This window comes from Salvia hispanica, chromosome 5 (genome assembly GCF_023119035.1).
Source record: "Salvia hispanica cultivar TCC Black 2014 chromosome 5, UniMelb_Shisp_WGS_1.0, whole genome shotgun sequence".
NCBI classification, from domain to species: Eukaryota; Viridiplantae; Streptophyta; class Magnoliopsida; order Lamiales; family Lamiaceae; genus Salvia; species Salvia hispanica.
This window is the reverse complement of record NC_062969.1, coordinates 12680496-12699483: the sequence shown is the minus strand read 5'-3', so window position 1 is coordinate 12699483 and position 18988 is coordinate 12680496. Positions and strand designations below refer to the sequence as shown.

At 33.4% G+C, this 18988-nt stretch overlaps 2 protein-coding genes across 2 annotated transcripts; both read left to right on the top strand.

Annotated features, from left to right (window-relative positions):
• The first annotated feature begins 12607 nt into the window (after nt 1–12607).
• LOC125189446 lies at nt 12608–13925 on the top strand. Its single transcript, XM_048086723.1, has 3 exons — nt 12608–13220; nt 13363–13477; nt 13535–13925. Exons 1-3 carry the CDS (start codon nt 12608–12610, stop codon nt 13923–13925), a joined length of 1119 nt encoding a protein of 372 aa, XP_047942680.1.
• Nucleotides 13926–14825: 900 nt separating this feature from the next.
• Nucleotides 14826–17030, top strand: LOC125186072 (transcription factor CYCLOIDEA-like). Its single transcript, XM_048082387.1, has 2 exons — nt 14826–15638; nt 16707–17030. The coding sequence occupies exons 1-2, from the start codon at nt 14913–14915 to the stop codon at nt 16767–16769; spliced, it is 789 nt and encodes a 262-aa protein (XP_047938344.1). The 5' UTR covers nt 14826–14912; the 3' UTR covers nt 16770–17030.
• Nucleotides 17031–18988: the final 1958 nt, after the last annotated feature.

Sequence of the window (18988 nt, the reverse complement as noted above, 5' to 3'; positions counted from 1 at the left end):
TTCTGATTCTCTAGTTTTTCTTAGATATTCTTTTTAGGGTTCTTACATGTTTAGGTATTAATATAATTTTAATTATTTTATACCATTGTAATAAGTTATATTAATATTTAATATTAATAAATTTAATATATATATATATATTAAAATTAATGTTATAAATTAATAATTAATCAAGAAAATTTTTAATTTATTTTTAAATTATGTATTATACACTTAATAATAATAATAATAATAATATAACCATAATTGTAATAGTATGAGTAATTCATTTTATCATTATGTTACTCCTACTATTATGTTATTATCATATTATTATTAATAAAAAATGTTAAGATAAGTTTGATGTTATAATTTTAACAATACATAATAATATAAAATAAAAAAATATGACCATTTATTTATTATTAGTGTTATTTTGGAATAAGTAATTTTAAAATTGTGAAACGTACTTTGAGTATATTAAACACAAAATTTTCCATTTATACAGAAATCATTTCTTGGTCCCTTATGCATTTAACTTCCAATCCTTCCACGTGATGTTCAAACGTTCTTGCTAGACATGCTCTTTGTGAAAGAATATGTCAGGTTGTCTTATGACACAATATTAACTACTTGAATATCTCCTCCATCCACAATATCCATTATTATACGGTATTTTTTAGGGTTATTATATAAAAAATATTTTGAGTGTTCACGGTGCTTTCATAAAGACTTAAAAGGAATGTATACTGGAAATCCTAAATTCACTTCTCATCCAAAAGGAGATAAAATAACATTACCATAATAGTTTGTTTGATAATTATCATATATGTTAGAACATACATGAAACAAACAAGTCTAAAATTTCTACATTATAGACTAAGTAGCAGAGCATGCTCTCACAGTAGGTAACTCGGTCAGTCCCTTGCAGAAGAAAACATTTTCACAGCCTGAATAAACCTTGATTATCTATCACGAAAGATTACAATTAATGTTCTTCTGAAAATTTTTCTTACCTAAGACAACTAACTAACGATATTGGTGTGTTACAACAATGAACATGATCTTGGAAGTATAAGGACCAATTAAAACAAAAATTCATAAAAAAACTTATCCAAACATAACAATCGATATACAATACCTTTAAATATAATTTTCCTTTACAAAACATTTGTACTAACTCGTACTACATTCTTGATCGAAATTTGTTACACTAGTCCTAATTTATGCTTAACAAAATTGTTTTTTATATTTGAAGGTATCGTTCAGTTATCATGATTAATTAATATATATTATAATTCATTTAAAATTAAATTATGAGATTATTTTAATTGAATAGAATGACTATAACTGATTATCACAAAAATTAATATTCATTTAGAATTAGATTATAAGATTTAATCTTATAAATCAAATATAATACATATTTAATTATAAAATATAATTTATAAACCAAGTATCCCAAAAAGCTTACAGATATTAGATTTAAATTATAGGAGCAAATAGTGTAGCTTTAAGAATTAAAAACAAAAAAACAAAATCATGGCCCGCTAGCAGTCCAACTCCATTTATGTATTCCCCCGATCCTAATTAAATTGAGTTAAAACTTTTAACCACGAAAATTTAAAAATTATGTTGAAAATTAAGAAAATGGAATAAAATAGGAGAGAGATAGAGAGAAGTAGTAAAGGATAAAAAAATGTAAGAGTGGTTGGATATTTTATTTTTTATAAAAAAAGAAAAAAAATGACTCAACATAGTTAGGACAAAGAAAAAAGAATACGACTCAATTTAGTTGAGATGAAGGAAGTATTATATTGATACCAATTTAAACTGGAAACACACTCAAATATTACATCTGTATCATATCATGCTCGAGTTAATCGAATATTAATAGAGCTATTACTAAATGAAAATGTTTTAATGTAATAAGCCTAATCTAATCTAACAAGCCCCATAATTTTTCATAATCACACTAGCTAGTTAATGTTATAAGGATCGTCGACAAATTACAGGGATAAATATGGCTAATTTAACCTGTATAACCTAATCAATATTTTAACTCTCAGACTAATTAATCAACTAACATAAATTGGAACGAGCTAATTAATGGTTTCAAGCAACGAATTTAATTTATTTAATAACAGAATCAACATATATAATCTGCAACACAATCACATGCTTCAAGCTAACTAATTATTTCATGACCTAATTAGCCTACATAGCCTCAAAATTTAACCTTGTTAGTTAACATATTATAGAGCTAATTAACATAAGATGCAAAAACTCACTTAAATCATGGAACACCGGCTACTACTATTTTTTTTATTATGCATTAGAACTTCTTATAAAGATCTTCTTTCCATTAATTAGCATTTCATATACGTCATTAATTTTGAATTTCTTTTTATCAATATAAAAATATTATATATTAATACATTAATATCTTAACTTTGGAGTAATAATCTTAATAATTAATTATTAATTAAAATATATAAAATAAATTTATAAACAATTATAAGTTCAAATTAGATAAGTTAAAACTATACCAAAAATATGATAAATTCAAAATACCCACAACTAAATGGAGTATAGTAAAAATTAAATGGCCAAAAACAAATTGACCCAAAATAGGACGAAGGATGACACGTGCATCAATTTCATACTAACATTATAAACAAGACAGAAGTATAATTTATATAAAAGTGAAATAAAAATATTATCATCCAAATTAAAACAAATACTAGTAATAGATTTGGCCCCGGTTTAAATGATTAGTTTCATTACATTATTCTTCTGATCATAAAAATCAAACACAACCTAGCTAGTTATTGATCTATATATAGCACTTCTAAAATGTTTTGTGCGGGTGTACTCTTAAATAGCAAGTGCAAAAGCTGCTTTAGTTATGTAAGGAACTTGAGTTCCACATTTTTAAGACTTAATTGAGTTTGAGTTTGAGTGTGCGTGAGTTTTAACATATCAAAAAAAGCTCGATATGGTACATGTTTTGTCAATCTTAATTTATACTAGTACTCTTGTAGACATAGTTTTTATATAGTACTGTTATTGACTATTTCGTACGAGTAGTATAATTAACACTCTGTACTTCATAGTCTATTAGCCGATATCACATTCTAATAGTCTACGATCAATCAACAACCCATGCATTATCTATCCATTATCCACAACAAATATTAAAAGGAGAGATTGGGAAGGGATTAGACAAAAAATGAGAGAGACGAAAAACAAGAAAAGATGAAGACTGTTGTTGTTGTGCTCCGCATCCAATTGACGGCAACACAACATCTCTGACGCCAACGTGTTATGTAATTATTTGCTACCCCAAATAAAAAATTCTCGATACGCTAGTGCATATAATAATTGGTTCCGAGTCATGCTAGACCTATGTCTGAGATGCAAAGAATACATCCGCCCATGTAAAATGAGACCTAAGTTCTGGTAAAGGAGACCAAAATAAACTTGCATACATCTCCTCTTTATGTCGAACTGTTAGTTTGATTATCTCACACCTACTCACAACGAGCAATACTCAAAGAAAAGACGATGGTAATTCTGTAATTATTTGTACATTGACGGCATTTATGTGATTGCTTGAACTAAAAGGCCGAGGCGCATTAATTAAAAATATTGACTTTCTAACATATGTGGAGTACAAATTAAAGTGGATGTCATTTTTGTACTAATGGAAATATGGAATAAAATATGTTAAATAGTAAAGGAATAAATGAGTAAAAAACAAAATGCTAATTTGATTAAGATGTATACTATTCTTGCAAAACATTTACAATAAAGATACGTTGACTAAAATTGGAATATATTCTAAATTTATTCGTTTTGGATAGCTAGAATATTGCAGAAGATTGAATGTTAAAATGTAAATAAGTAATTGATAAGGAACTATCTTATTTTGGTATTATTATGGAGAGACCAAGACCAAGCCAAGTGCAGGTGCAGATGCATGTATCTGAGAAAGGTTGGGGAAACAATATAGTAGTACAACACACTCATAATGTTTCTAAGTCCTTTGATTCTTATCCTTACTGGATTTTTTGTACAGTCAAAGAGCACTTCTCCAGTAATCTTTTTGGGGTATTTGCTTTATACTTCTACTACTACTTAATTAATCTCAAATGTCCTAAATTTTCATTTTGGTTTGGTATCTTCAATCTTCTCAATGATTACACAAACTACGAATAATTAGTAGTATGATATTAACCACTACTTAATTAATCTCAAAGTCTACCCAGACTTTGTTTGTGGAATCTCCAGAATACCTAATTATACCAATGAAAGCATATTCCAACGACGGGCGGAAATTCCATTTTTTTCGTGCATGATTTCATTGGACACTGTCCATGAAATTAACTTTAAAAGTTTCAATCGATTTGAACTCAAGTGTTGCACTAGTCGCACAAGGAGAAGTTTTCACCGTCGATTTTGCACGAAGAGCTCTTCTTGTTTGAATTGAATCCTTATATAACTATGTACTACCTTTCATTAATTTCCTCCTATATGCATTTTAGTGCATAGTTTTCACGTTTTATCAAAATAATTTTCTTTCACGAAAACTAACCCCCAAATATGCATATACCTATGTAGTACTAGTAGTATATAGTAAGTGTGATTTTGATAACTAAGTACATGACGAGTTTGACGATCATTGTCGATGCAGAAATGAAAGCACTAAATAATCAAGTAGTACTAGTACTTAATTATATCGTGTGTGTCTTTCTTTTCTTTACTTTTCTTTGCTTTTAGGGTTATCTTTATTGTTGCGCAACTTCTTAGTAAGTAGGTACACTCGTTATGATCAACAACTTTATTTCAATATTGTTCATAGTTATCTGATAGAATTGTGAAAGCAACATTAGCACCATATATCATATATGTGGCCCTTATAAAAATGGCAGTCATTAATGAATTTTTGTGGCCTCTCTCTCTCTCTAGGGCTTGAAAGAAATGGAGGACAGTGAGACATCACTGCAATTGCGGCATGTATATATGGAAATAAAAACTAGTGGGCACTGCTGCAGATAATTACAGAGGGGACTATCCCCATTCACTAACCACAAAAGCCTACTAACCTTTGTATATGCAAATTCATAGCTCAACTACCTAGGGTTTCACTAGTCTATTTTCATTTGTGTCTATTTATCAACAGAAATAAGGAAGGGATTAAGAAGCTCAAATATACACATATGCTACATCAATTGATCTGATGAATCAATATGACAGACACACAGCAATATTGTACACTTACTACTACACTGTCACTGTGTATTAGGTATTCCTACTAGATAGAGGGTTGATCAATGGATGGAGGTTTGTAGAGAGAGAATAGATAGGCAGAAGATGAATTCTCTTTTGGGTGAAAGCGACATGGAGTGGAGTCATTTATTTCCAGTGAATAGGGGGAATGGTGTAGAGGTATAGGGAGGGCCTTGTCTAGTTTTATTCATATAATTGTCCTTTGCCCTACCCCACTTCCAAATTCAAACCGTTTAATTGGCTTTTGCTACCTGCTCTAACCCTAGCCATTCTAGAGAGACATACATCAAAAATACTGCAATAGTTCAATTCAGATTTGTGAACTATTTTGATCTGTTCAGTTTATATCCTATATAGTACTACGAATTTCTTTATTTTTTTTTACTATTCTATGAAATTTTTCTCAAACTTATAAAAATAAACAAAATTAAAATTATAAACTGTTATATAGGAGTATATAAAAAAAATGCTGAGTTCGTGGAGATTATAAGCTATCAAAATAAATCTGAGTGAGACAGCTAGAAAAGGAAAAAATAAGTGGGGGAGAGAAATGTGGGAATTTTGGGGCCGGAAATTCACGTGCTAAGAGCTATCCATCACGTGAAGTCGCACTTGAACTTAATCTCCTGTCTGTTAGGCTGATTCTTTTCTTCTTTTTAGTATAGTTTATACTGTATGTATGTACGTATGAGTGTGTGTTTGCCTCTCACTTTCACCATCCAAAACACGCTAGACTGCCATTTTCGGTAGATAAGAGATGAGACCACTTTTGTATACATTGAATTTCCATTTCTTTTCACTTGCTTCTTATCTATCTTCTGCAAGAACAATTTCAGCCTCACAAAGAGAAAAATATCACATGTACTATTTAGAGTAGGTTAGAGTGAAATCACGCATGAATGCATGACTAAGACCAAGACCAAACGTGGTCCATTAAATTAAAAATGAATGGAGTACACTTTGTTGTTTCCATATATGAGCGTGTTAAGGGATAATTTCTGTTGAGTACAAATCCATTCCACATTGGGAGTCTGAGAGAAGTTGAAAGGTGTATATAAATCATGTCCAACCCCAAATTAGTTTGAGACCTTTTGGGAGTGACCCAAAAATAAATCCGCACGGACTTGACCCAAAACGGACAAAATCAAACGTTTCCGCATATAATTTATGTAGGGAATTTAAATCCTATTATAGTATACCACCGATCTTCAAACCCATTCCCAAACTCGAGATCTGACATTCGTGTGGAAAAATGATAAATACTACTCTCTCCGTCCCTGAGAATTTGTCACTTATTCCTTTTCATTCGTCCCTAAAAATATGTCACCTTTCACTTTTACCATTTTTTGTAGTGGACCCCACATTCCACTGACTCTTCTTACTCACATTTTATTATAAAACTAATATATAAAAATAGGACTCACATCTACTAACTTTTTCAACTCAATTTCTATTACTTTTCTTAAAACCCGTACCAGGTCAAATGGTGCCAAATTATTAGGGACAAAGAGAGTAGTTAAACTGAAAAAAAGTAAATTAAGAGAGAAAATAATGTACTATAAAATAGTATTCTCTATAATATTCTCTCTCTTACGCTACTCTCTCTCCACTTTAACTATTTAATACTATCAAACAATTATAAAAAAAAGTAATGCCTCAAGTAACGTGCGACGGAAAGAGTACTAGATCAAGAAGGAGAAACACAGAAATCTGATTGCAGAGATGTGTGATTTACCGTCCCTGGTATGGAGAGAGACACAATCTGACTTTGGCAGTTAGGGTTTTTGTCATCTCCTCTAATCTTCCATTTCATAGAGTTTTGATAATGGGTTAGGTTAGGGATCGATCCGGAATGGATCACCTCATGCATTGTATACTACTCCTTCCGTCCCAATAAATATGAAACGTTTGCTTTTTGGCACAGGATTTTATGTAGTGCTGTTTTATGAGTTAAAGAAGAGAGAGTAAAGTAAGAGAGAGATAAAAGTAGAGATGAAGTTATTTCTATTTTAAGAAACATTTCATTTTTAATGGAACAACCCAAAAAGGGAAACGTTTCATTTCTAGTGAGACAAATGGAGTAATTACATAATACACCATTAAAAAATTGACAAATGAATCTTATATGGAAAGAAAAGATGTTTCCAATATAACCTCTCCACTTAAGTAAAGAAATTAAACTACACTAAATATCAAAAACGTATTTATTGAAATCAATTTCAGTTAATTATGCTCAATTTTAATAAAAAAAAACAAAGTAATTTCAATCAATTTTATTGTCTTGATATTGTGTTTTTTCTGGAACTCAAACATGATCGTTTGATACAAGCATATTATATGCAAAAGTTATGTTTATAATAAATAAATTATGAACCTTTAAAATTTTGTATCATTAAATATGTTCTTACTTTTTTAGTACTACTATTTCCTTTCTTGTTATTTGAAGTTTTTCCAATAATTTTTTCTTTTTATGATATTTTGATTTTGATTTTTATATTCCTGCTATGTATTTGTACTTATTTCATGATACAATTACTAATATATGGACTAATGTTGCTAATACTAAGTGCGATGTTTTTTAGTATAAAATACATACAAAATTATGAGGAGATAACTTCTGAAAAGAAACAAGATTAGTTATTAAAATATGTTGAGAATTAGTGAAACTAAAAGATGTGTAGAAACGAAGTGCAAGAAAAATTATTTGAAATAACTTTTCTTTCTATAAAATGTGATCCAACATTACTTTTCTATTTATTTATTAAAATTAGGCATAATTAATTGAAATTGATTTGAATATATACATTTTTTATATTTAGTGTAGTTTAAATTTCTTTACTTAACTGGAAAGGTTATATTGGAAACAACTTTTCTTTCTATAAAATAAGATCCACTTGTCAATTTTTAATAATAGTGTATTATGAAATGTAGTATACAATGCATGATGTGATCCCTTCCGGGATCTATAGAGGTTGGACTATGCCTAACCTATTTGACTTTCACTAATTAAATTCAAACTCTTAATTTAATCAAAATCCAATGGAATTTTTTCTTATACCACTGTAGAAGATAATATTGATTTCCGTTCAATACCAAATTACGAGTAGTTCGAGTATACTTTTGAATTAATATATTTCACATGTTTAAGACATATAATCTCTATTAATTAATTCAAGTCTGCCATGATCCATGGAGTGATACTTATTTAACATCTTATTGAGAGTTGTTCAGTTCAAAAATAAAAATTATTTCATCTGTTTTTCATAGTTGAGTCATTTTTTTCGTTTCATAAAGTTTCTTTATAGTTGAGCCGTTTGTATGTGAGATCATAATTAACTCTTTTTTTTTCCTGCTTCATTCTCTCCTTATTACGTTATACTTTCTATATTTTTCTTCATCCATCCTATAAAATGTCATCAGTTCACCTGGCGCAGGTTTTAAGAAATGTAAAAAAAAGTGAGTAAAAAAAGATAGTGGAATATGGGGTCGATTACCAAAAATAGATGTGATAAGTATTGGCGGACAGACCAAAAGGAAAACTAGTGACAAGTAATGACGGACGAAGGGAGTATTAGCTTTCCTACTTTATTCTCTCTACTTTTTTCTGTGTTGCTTTATCTACTTTATTTCTTTCTACTTAACACACTAAACATCCATTTCTTAAATTTTATGTCAAAAAAGTGCCTCAACTACGAAGAAACAAAGGGAATATTAATTTAGGAATAAATATCAATCGGCCGGGTTTCCTCTTGGGGATAATATCAAGCCGGACTCTGACACGATTCAGTACAATACCATACTAGCACACCTGGTTTTAATTAGTACTACCACCCGAATATCAGGTTTTCTAGGTTGCCAAAAACTCGCTCCTATTGATAAGTCAAAGTAGTGTATAATTAACAATGTATGATGAACGTTATATACAATATAAATATCGAGACCCTGTATTTCTATAAATAACAACAAAGACTTGTATCAAATCTAAATCCCTTCAGTGCTATACACACCAATGTTGTTATCTTCCTTAGGTAAGGAAAACTTTCAGTCACGCTGCAACCTTTCTACATAGGTAGAGAAAGTCTATTAAGATTATGAAACTGTTTTATTTCTGTAAGGAGCCGACTAAATAACCTTCTGACTACTGTAATGACATATTTCACAACCTAGTCTATTATGCAGAAGACTTAGACCGCTTTTACTTACATACAGTATTGTTTATAAAATGAATATTTCCTCCGTTCGCGAATAGGAGTCCTGTTTTTTTCATTTTAGTCCGTCCGCGAATAGGAGTCGGTTCATTAGTACTAAAAATGGTAATGAGGTCTCACATTTCATTTAAAACTAATATATACAAGTGGGTCTCATATTCCACTAACTTTTTTCGACCCACTTTTCTTAACATTTTTTAAAACCGTGCTGCCAATAAATGAGACTTTTAATGACGAACGGAGGGAGTATATATTGTAAAGTAAAACACAGTGTGATAAAAATAATTTCCTATTTAGAATAAAAATCGATGTATTGAATTTTACATGTACAAAGCAGTTCAAAAGTTGTTTTACAATATATAAACCCTCATACAAATAATTCATCTTTAGTTCGCAAAATTGTTTATAATCCTATAAGACAGCAATATATATGGGAAAATAACCTATTTAAATCATGAAGTTTAGTCAAAATCTTATTTATCCTATGATCTTTGAAATTGAAATATAAAAATATGAAGTTTCAACTTTTCTTAATTGTCACATAAATGCACAAATTGACGTCCTTTGAAATAACAATATTACAACAAAATAAGAAAATAAAGAAACATTCTCTCCGTCCGTGAATAGGAGCCTCATTTTTCTATTTTAGTCCGTCTACGAATAGGAGTCCTAGTTCATAATTACTATAAACAGTAAAGAGGCCTCATTCCATTAACTCATTCTGCTCACATATCATTTAAAACTAATACAAATGAGACTCATATTTCACTTTCTTTTACTTACTTTTCTTAACATTTCTTAAAATCCATGTCGAAATGAAATGAGACTCCTATTTGCAGGGAGTATGAAAGAAAATAAATACATATTTTAATGAAACACATCGTTTTAAACATCCACTATTTTGCTCATGAACGTGACAATTGAAAAAAATTGAAAATTTATAATTTAATATTCTAACTTTAATGGTAATGGACAAACCAAAATTTGAAAAAACTTCATAGTTTAAATTACTATTAACCCTATCTATATCTTGTAAGAGAGCACCATACAGAGGATTAGGGGCGTATCTAATGATTAAGATCAAAATATTTCCTCATACATACGTTCGCTTCAAAATTAGTCTAGCCTAAAATGATTAAGAAAATTTAACAAATTTTATTCTATCTATGAGGCGCAGGGAAACACGAAGAAATCAACTTGAGTGCCTCAATATTTTTGTTTTGAATTTTATGCATTGAAATCATGTCGTATATTAAATTTTAGGTGAATGTTAAAATATTTTACTATATATGCCTAAAATGGTTAAATTTCGGGCCATTCTCATTATCAATTTCTGATTAACAATATATGTCAGACACTTTCCTTTACAACCTAAATTTAGATTATTTTCTAAACAAATTAAGCACATATAGTGGTGTTTCCAATTTTGTTATTGTGTTTTCACAGTATGTGTGTTTATTTGGTTATCATGGAGTTTAGTACTTTCGCAACTTACATTTCTTGTTGTACAATGTCCCATCTCGAATAAAGGATCATCAGAAATAAATTAAATTTATCAACTTTTGTGAAATTCAAATGAGGCAAATATAAAGATATGAAAAGATATGACAACATATTATAGGTGCAATGGAAGCTCGCAATGGGTGCACACTACCTTGACCTATGGTCGGTGCACCACCGTGCCCTACGGTGGTTGCTCATAGTCGCTATACCAACATGGTCCGTGGATGTGACATGAAACCCTTTATATTCATTCTTTTATTTGCTACATTTTGCTAATATCAGATAGCATTGCGGTGTATCATGATAATAGTGAACGGTGTTATTACCGTATAACTACGTATGAGTATCGTAACCACGAAGACTAGTATTTAGCTTGTAAGTACTGCAATTTAGACCTCTTGCACTATCTAATTATTGCAACATAGACCTCTTGCAACTCAGGACGATGATTTATCTTTCATTGCAATAATGTGTTTTGTCCCCATTGTGTTGTGAATTCAACACCCAAAAAAAAGAAAATGGTATTTTTAATTAATCTAAATTTAAATCTTGTAAGCCTTATATTAAAAATGAAATCTTGCTATCCGACTTACAATAGATTCACCGTTTTGCAACGGGAACTCAATGTTCTTTGAAGAACCGACCTAATTCTTTCCAATAATATTGCAAAATTGAGATGAACACTGTATGAATGTGTGTAAATCAAAAAAATGTACTACTATGATTTACATTTTACATCATTATAGAATACTTGGAAAAAATTGCGGCTTCCCTTTGACAAATATGATTACCTGCATCGTCAAGTTGATGGTATCTCCGTTGCAAATCGGCAGCAAAAAATGCTAGGATTCGGAGAATGAAATTGAAATTGATAGAGAAATTGTGATAGATAGAGAATGAGAGGATGTTCCCTTAGCAATGGAATACGATAGCTAGATTGTGAGTATATATCATTTTGTTGCTAGATTATAGGGATTTCTAAAATTAAATGTAACACATGTTTTGTTTTCTGACTAAAATTACCTTTTCTAATAGAGATCGTAAAACATGGTACGGGTATAGATCAATCTCATCCGTCAGAATCTTAATCCAACAGATAAGATTTAGTGTTATGTTATGCATTTTTGTAGACATGTTAAATTAGCACAAGATAATTAATTAAGATGGGCTTTAAGATAACAATATGCTATTTCACTCTTTTGGGTTGTTAAATAATGCACCATTTTGAACTAATTCATTTTGGTCCTCAACGGGCCGAGATGGGCTTTGATGGCCTAACACGGCCTTATTCTATCTACCAAACAGCCAAATAATTCATATACTAAATCATATATCTTGATCTTATCTAGTCTACCAAACAAGCACTAAGAGCATCCGCAGTGGGGCGGACGATGGGTTAACCATCGTCTGCGCCCGATAGATCGTCTGCGGACGAAGCGCGGACGATGCTCATCGTCCGTCGCATCGTCCGCCACTGTGGCATCGCGGACGATGCGAACGCGTTTTCTTTTCTTTTTTTTGAATTTTTTCCAAATTTTTTTTCTTATTTAAACACCACAATTCCAACCCATTTCACCCACTCCAATTTCACATCTCTTCAATTATTCTCTCTCGTCTCCTCAAAAATGAATCGCGGCGACTATGATTTGAGTACATCAGATGGCTGCAGACGGGCCTTGACTCGAGTCTTGTTCGATGCCGTTAATAGCCGCGGCGGAATGCTTGTCACAAATGCAGCGGGAGCAGGCAGCGGCGGTGGCGCGGGTCCCTCGCCCGATACGACATCAGACGTATGTCCCGCGCGAGCACGGCGTAGCCCACGAACGTATGTTCGCACAGATTATTTTGCTGAGAATCCAAGGTGGGGCCCGAATGTTTTTCATCGCCGTTTTAGAATGAGCCGAGATCTTTTTCCCCGCATTGTGCACACGTTGGAGGGACGTGATGAGTACTTCCAGTATCGGGAAGACGGGATCGGCAGACCCGGACTTATGCCGTTGCAGAAGTGCACGGTTGAGACCCGCCAGTTGGCCTACGGCACAACAACGGATATGTTCGACGAGTACCTTCACGTCGGGGAGACAACTGGCCCCGAATGTCTCAAGACTTTTTGTAAGTTAGTTGTGGAGGCTTTTGGCGACACATATTTGCGACGCCCGACTGCTGATGATTGCCAGAGGCCGATGAGGATGAACGAGACGGTGCACGGCTTCCCCGGGATGCTAGGGAGCATCGACTGTATGCACCGGGCAGGGAAGAACCGCCCGACGGCGTGGAGAGACCAATTTACTAGCGGCTACAAGGGCAGCCACCCTACGATGATCCCGGGAAGCCGTCGCCGACCAACGCCTCGGATCTCGGCATGCCTACTTTGGTGTAGCCGGGTCGAACAACGACATCAACGTCCTCAACTTGTCCACCCTCTTTGCGGATCAGTGCATGGGTCGCGGACCGGCCATCGAGTTCACTGCCAACGGCCGCAGACATCATATGAGGTACTACTTGGCCGATGGCATATACCCAAGGTGACCTATTTTTTTTAAGACGATCAGCTGCCCAATTGGTGAGAGGAGAGTCTTGTTTGCGGCAAAGCAGGAGTCCGCGCGGAAGGATGTGGAGCGGGCTTTTGGGGTGCTCCAATCGCGGTGGGCAATCGTGAAAGGTCCGACGCGTTTCTGGTACAAGGAAGTCATCGCCGACGTCATGTGTGCGTGCATCATCATGCATAACATGATAGTCGAACAAGAAGTTGGACGTGTCACCGATTGGGTGGATGATGAAGCCGGACCTAGCTCCAGCACGGCGACCCCGCCTGTCACTCGAGGATTACCGATGGGCTTCGGTGAGGTTCTACAGCGACAGAGCTCAATGCGCAGCCAACAAGACCATACTCAGCTCATGACCGACATGATTGAAGAAGTTTGGAACCGCAACCGCCGTTGAGAATTAGTAGTTTTTTATTTTGTATTGTAATGTTTTAATTTTAATGAAATGAAGTTTTTTTTCCAAATTTTGAAGTATTTAAATATTCAAATAATAGATAAAATGCTTAGGGCGTCGCTTAGGGCGGGCTATAGTCCGCCCCACTACAGGTAGAATGCGCTGAGGATAAAATGCTGACGTGACGGTGCATAAGGCGTTGCTTAGGGCGGGCTATAGTCCGCCTCATTGTGGATGCTCTAAGGGAATATTTGTTCCCTAATGCACCTATATATACAGGCTTATTGAAGCTTATCCGATATACGAAAGAGAAACCAACCAAATTCCAATAATATTTCGCCAAAAATCAAATGGGTTTAGGAATAATAATTCATTATGTATTTAAGTTGATTTTTTTTAATTATCTTACTACATCTTTTAATGTGAGATGACGACTAACATCTTTTAATGTGACCGAATCCGATTGAGTACATTGTGCTGTGTGTACGAGCCCACACAAGAGTGCGACTCATAAGTTAAGTCATAACCAGATATACTATGGTTATCTTGACACTGGAGAATTTTTGACCTCACATCGGAAATGATGCTTTTGAATGTGCAGAAGTACTATTTAACAAATAAATTAGGAAGTAGTGGGTTAAATCTGAATTAAGATTTAATTAGACAGATATAACGAAGTGTGTCAAACTTATTCATGATGCTACAACTTTTCCGAATATGTCATGCGCTTAATAATTGACCTAATAAACATAAGCACCACCCAAAACTAAGAGAGAGGAAATGAACACCACCAAATTCAAGCAGCTGTCATTCTCAACCAAAAGAAGAATTCTCAATCAAAAGTTGAATGGAGCATAAATATCAATCAACAAAGTATAATAGTATAGTTTACACCATCAAACATCTCTCACCTCTCTTCCATCTCTCTCAATAGTATAAGAAGCAGTCCCATTCATAGCTAGGCGAGATATAGTAAGTAATTAAGTAAAGATGCTCTCCTCCAACAGCAGCAGTTGTTGCAATCACAACCCTAATTACACACCCTTCTCCGAAAATGACATCACCTCCCAAAACCCTAATTTCCTCTTCGGATTAATCCCCAATTCCCCCAATATCTACTTCGACGATTTCCAATTAATCCTCGACCACAACAACTACATAGCCACCACACCGCCCCCGGCGCCCGTCCCGGCCGCGGCCCCGCCTTCTTCGAAGAAGGACAGGCACAGCAAGATCAACACTGCCCGCGGGCCGAGGGACAGGCGGATGCGTCTGTCCCTCGATATCGCGAGGAGATTCTTCGATCTGCAGGACTTGCTGGGCTTCGACAAGGCCAGCAAGACCGTGGACTGGCTGCTGCGCAGCTCCAGCTCGGCCATCCGCGAGCTGGCGAAGGGGTCGACGCTGAGCGAGTCGTGCACGTCGGAGGAGGCGGTGTCGTCGGCGGGGAAGGGGAGGAGGGGGAGGAGGGGGAAGAGTAGGGTGGTGGTGGTGCAGCAGCAGAAGAGGGCGACTGTGGCGAGGGAGTCGAGGAGGAAGGCCAGAGAGAGGGCTAGAGAGAGAACCAGTCAAAAAAGACGGCTGATGAGAGAGAGTGATGTCCGAGTGTACAACTCGGATGAAGCAGGAGGTACAACTCAAGGAGGGGGTTTGGGTTTGAGCCCTTGGAATTCATTTCCTCTAAATGAAACTGATCATGCTGCCTTCTTTCACCAGGTAATATATACTCCTATTTCTTCATTCTTTAATAGTCACTAATATATATGCAAAAACCCCAACACACACTACTTGAGATTTAGGTCTTCCAATTTTTCAATTTTTTAAAATATTCTTTCATTTTTTTACAGTGTTATATGCTTTTGGTTTGACGTTGTACTTATTCCACCTACCAATTAGTGTAGATAATTATTTTTAACAATTTGTTTTAACTTTATTTCATTCAACTAGAAGTAAGTTATGATTCATAATATTACACTAATAGTAAATTTTATATTTATCAAAATAATATTACCAGCACTTAGAAAATTGTTCGATATTCATGTTTCTTAGTATTTTCCAGTGATATAATTATTTGGTATACTGCTTATAATTTAATATCCGATGCATTTATATGTTAAATGTTTATCTAGGCAAATTTTGTTGAATAGCCTTGGATTGTATGTTGTTTTTGTACAATTTTATGCTAATAGCAGTATATTTTCTGAATTATGAAATGAAATCTGGATGTGTTTACATTATTGAAACTATTTTTATAGTTTTATACTTTTATTAACATCAGCATTTTAACTTAATACTTATGTTCTTTTTATCAATAATGAAGTGTATACCATATTTAACACAAAACAAATAATTCATACTGTATGATGGAGTAGTTAATTAATAAAATCAAACAATCATTTTGCTATATTATGAGTCAGATATTATTTATAATTTCAACAATCGGAAAATAAAATTAAAGTGTTAGGTTGTATAGGAAATTTGGTGCAAAAATTGTCCCTTTTTATGAATTTTTGTTGAGATGTAAACACATATTCCCTGGTTTAAAAGGCACATATTGAGTGTTTGCAAGTGTACGTAAAAGGAATATGTGAAGGAACTTGAAAATGAATATCACTTGAATCATTTCACTTTGCTCACAATAATCTAAAGATTGCAGTAAGAAAGAAATAACAAAAAAGTCTAATTGAGATTAAAATAAAGAAATATTTAAAAATCAAATCACCAAAATCAGACCTTTAAAACTAGAGCTTAGGTTAATCACTCTTATTTTTGTTGGATGAGCAGATTGATGAGTTACAGTTCAATGGCAAGCCATGGGAAGACTACAGCTTCAATATGTCTGTCTAAGATCTATGATGTTTTTGGTACCCAAATTGTACATTTGTAGAACATTTTATTTTTTCTTGTGTTGTTGCTTTAATTTAGTCAGAATATAAGACTAGTGGAGAAGATCAATTAAGGATCCGTTGGTGTAATTCTAGATTGTGGAAAGGGCTAGAAATAAATGCAGTGGCTGTAAATAATTTGTGCAAATGTTCCAATTGTTTAGTTTTGGGATTAGAATTGTAATTTATTTTCACTCCCCATAATATAAGTGCTTATTACCAATATGCTGTATTTCTTATTTATTTTCACATTTTTTTTATTTGCAATAACATCCGTACAAAGTAATACACATACGAAGGAGTACGTAGTACCTCAAATATACTACCGACTTCCCATTTAATTTCACTTGCAAAATATACACACACATGACACATACACATTACACACTCCTAGCTTGTTTCTTTTCTGGATAACCATTTATTGTTACTAGTTACTACTATGTAAGTCGCACCCTTTTACAATATTATATTACTCTTCTATATAATTGTGAAAAAAAATAGATCAAGTTCAAGTGAAGTACTATTAGCTAGTAGCCTATTACGTAATTACATTTGCATAAAAAGATACTCTTATAATCGAGTTAGAGATTTACACATTAATCTTTTTTTATAAATAACAATCAACAGTTGTAGGTGTGTTTATTTGTCTATATGTATGTTTACCGATGTAACTTTTATTAGATTAGTCTGAAAAAATTCGATTTGCAAATTTAAATAAATCCTTTTGTTTTAGGGTATTAAACTGAATTATACTGCATCAAATAATTTATACATTCAATATTTATATATAGCGTGTACATAATTAATGAATAATGATACCAAGTTAATCTAATTAGTTTTTTCTTTTCCTTTTTTGTTGATTTTATATTTGACAAATTATCTATATGTATGGAATGGTTAGATTATAGAGTAATAGAAAACTTCAATTTTCATAAAAGCTATGAATCTTGCAGTAAACATAGCAGATAAAGTAAATTGATATCATTTCGGGTATTCTTTAAAGTAAATTAAGGCATTCACAGCAGTGGAAGATAAACATGTCCTATAAATTCATCCATCCTCAATTTTTCCCTTCCATGTCAGTATTTTATCTTCTAGCTTACGGCTATAATTGTGCGCCCTGTAAATTCGCTCATTCCCCATTTTCCATGTCACAACTATTTTTATTTTTATGAATTTTTATGTTATCAAATAAAATAAAATAAAGGCAAAATCAAAACACACTTAATTTTTGGAAAAAAGTTACAACGTAAAAAATATATAGAAAAAAAATTAGTTGAGATCCGACCCCAATCGTCTCTTGACGTTGTCAATCGGCTTTCACAGCCTCGTCCTCGCACATAGAGATGGACCTGATGGTGTCCAACATTGTTCTCTGCATTGACGCAACAACCAAGTTCGAGAGGGTCGGGTCTTCGGACTGAGGCAATTCTCGGCTTTTACCTTTGCCTTCCCCTTTCTCATATGACTGCTTTAACGCCAATGAGACGACTTTGTGTTGGCTCTTGTGTACCAAAAGAGTTCAAGTTGACCATCACCTCCGCCACTGCTGTAGATGCCACTCGTCCTCCAACCCCGCTTGAAATTTGGGTATATCCTTCAAAATGAGTCGGGCGTCCCAGTGCTTGGACGCGGAAAATACCCCGTTTTGCGAGTACGGAAGAGTGTTGAAGGGAAGAAGCGAAGATGATAAGAGGTAAGAATGTTATTTCATATTCAAATGCTTACCATGTTTGAGGTATCGGGAGTAATTTCAGAAATTAGAGCATATGGCTATAAGCTATTAGACTAAGATTCATCTCTTACAACATTTAGCATGTTTTTTTAGGCTAATCCACCACATAGTCTGATGGAATGAATAATTTTTAGCTTGTTTGATCGATAGTCCAATTCTTTGAAATCTCAATCATGTATCTATCCTACCCCCATAGAAAACTCACTCTTACAGAATATCTGTGATTCCATACAATTTTGTAACAAATTGGACAGAGACTGATTAAGAAATTGAATAACTCTGAGTAATCTTTTCTGTCTTTCTTTGACAATTTAACTAAGCAAGCAACCATTATATGTATTGAACTGCATTACTTATAATAATTGCATTTTAGTGTACTGAAGAATTTTTATTGTCACCAGGTGAAGCTTCAATGCCAGTTTGCAATGTCAGTTCGTGTTGATCTT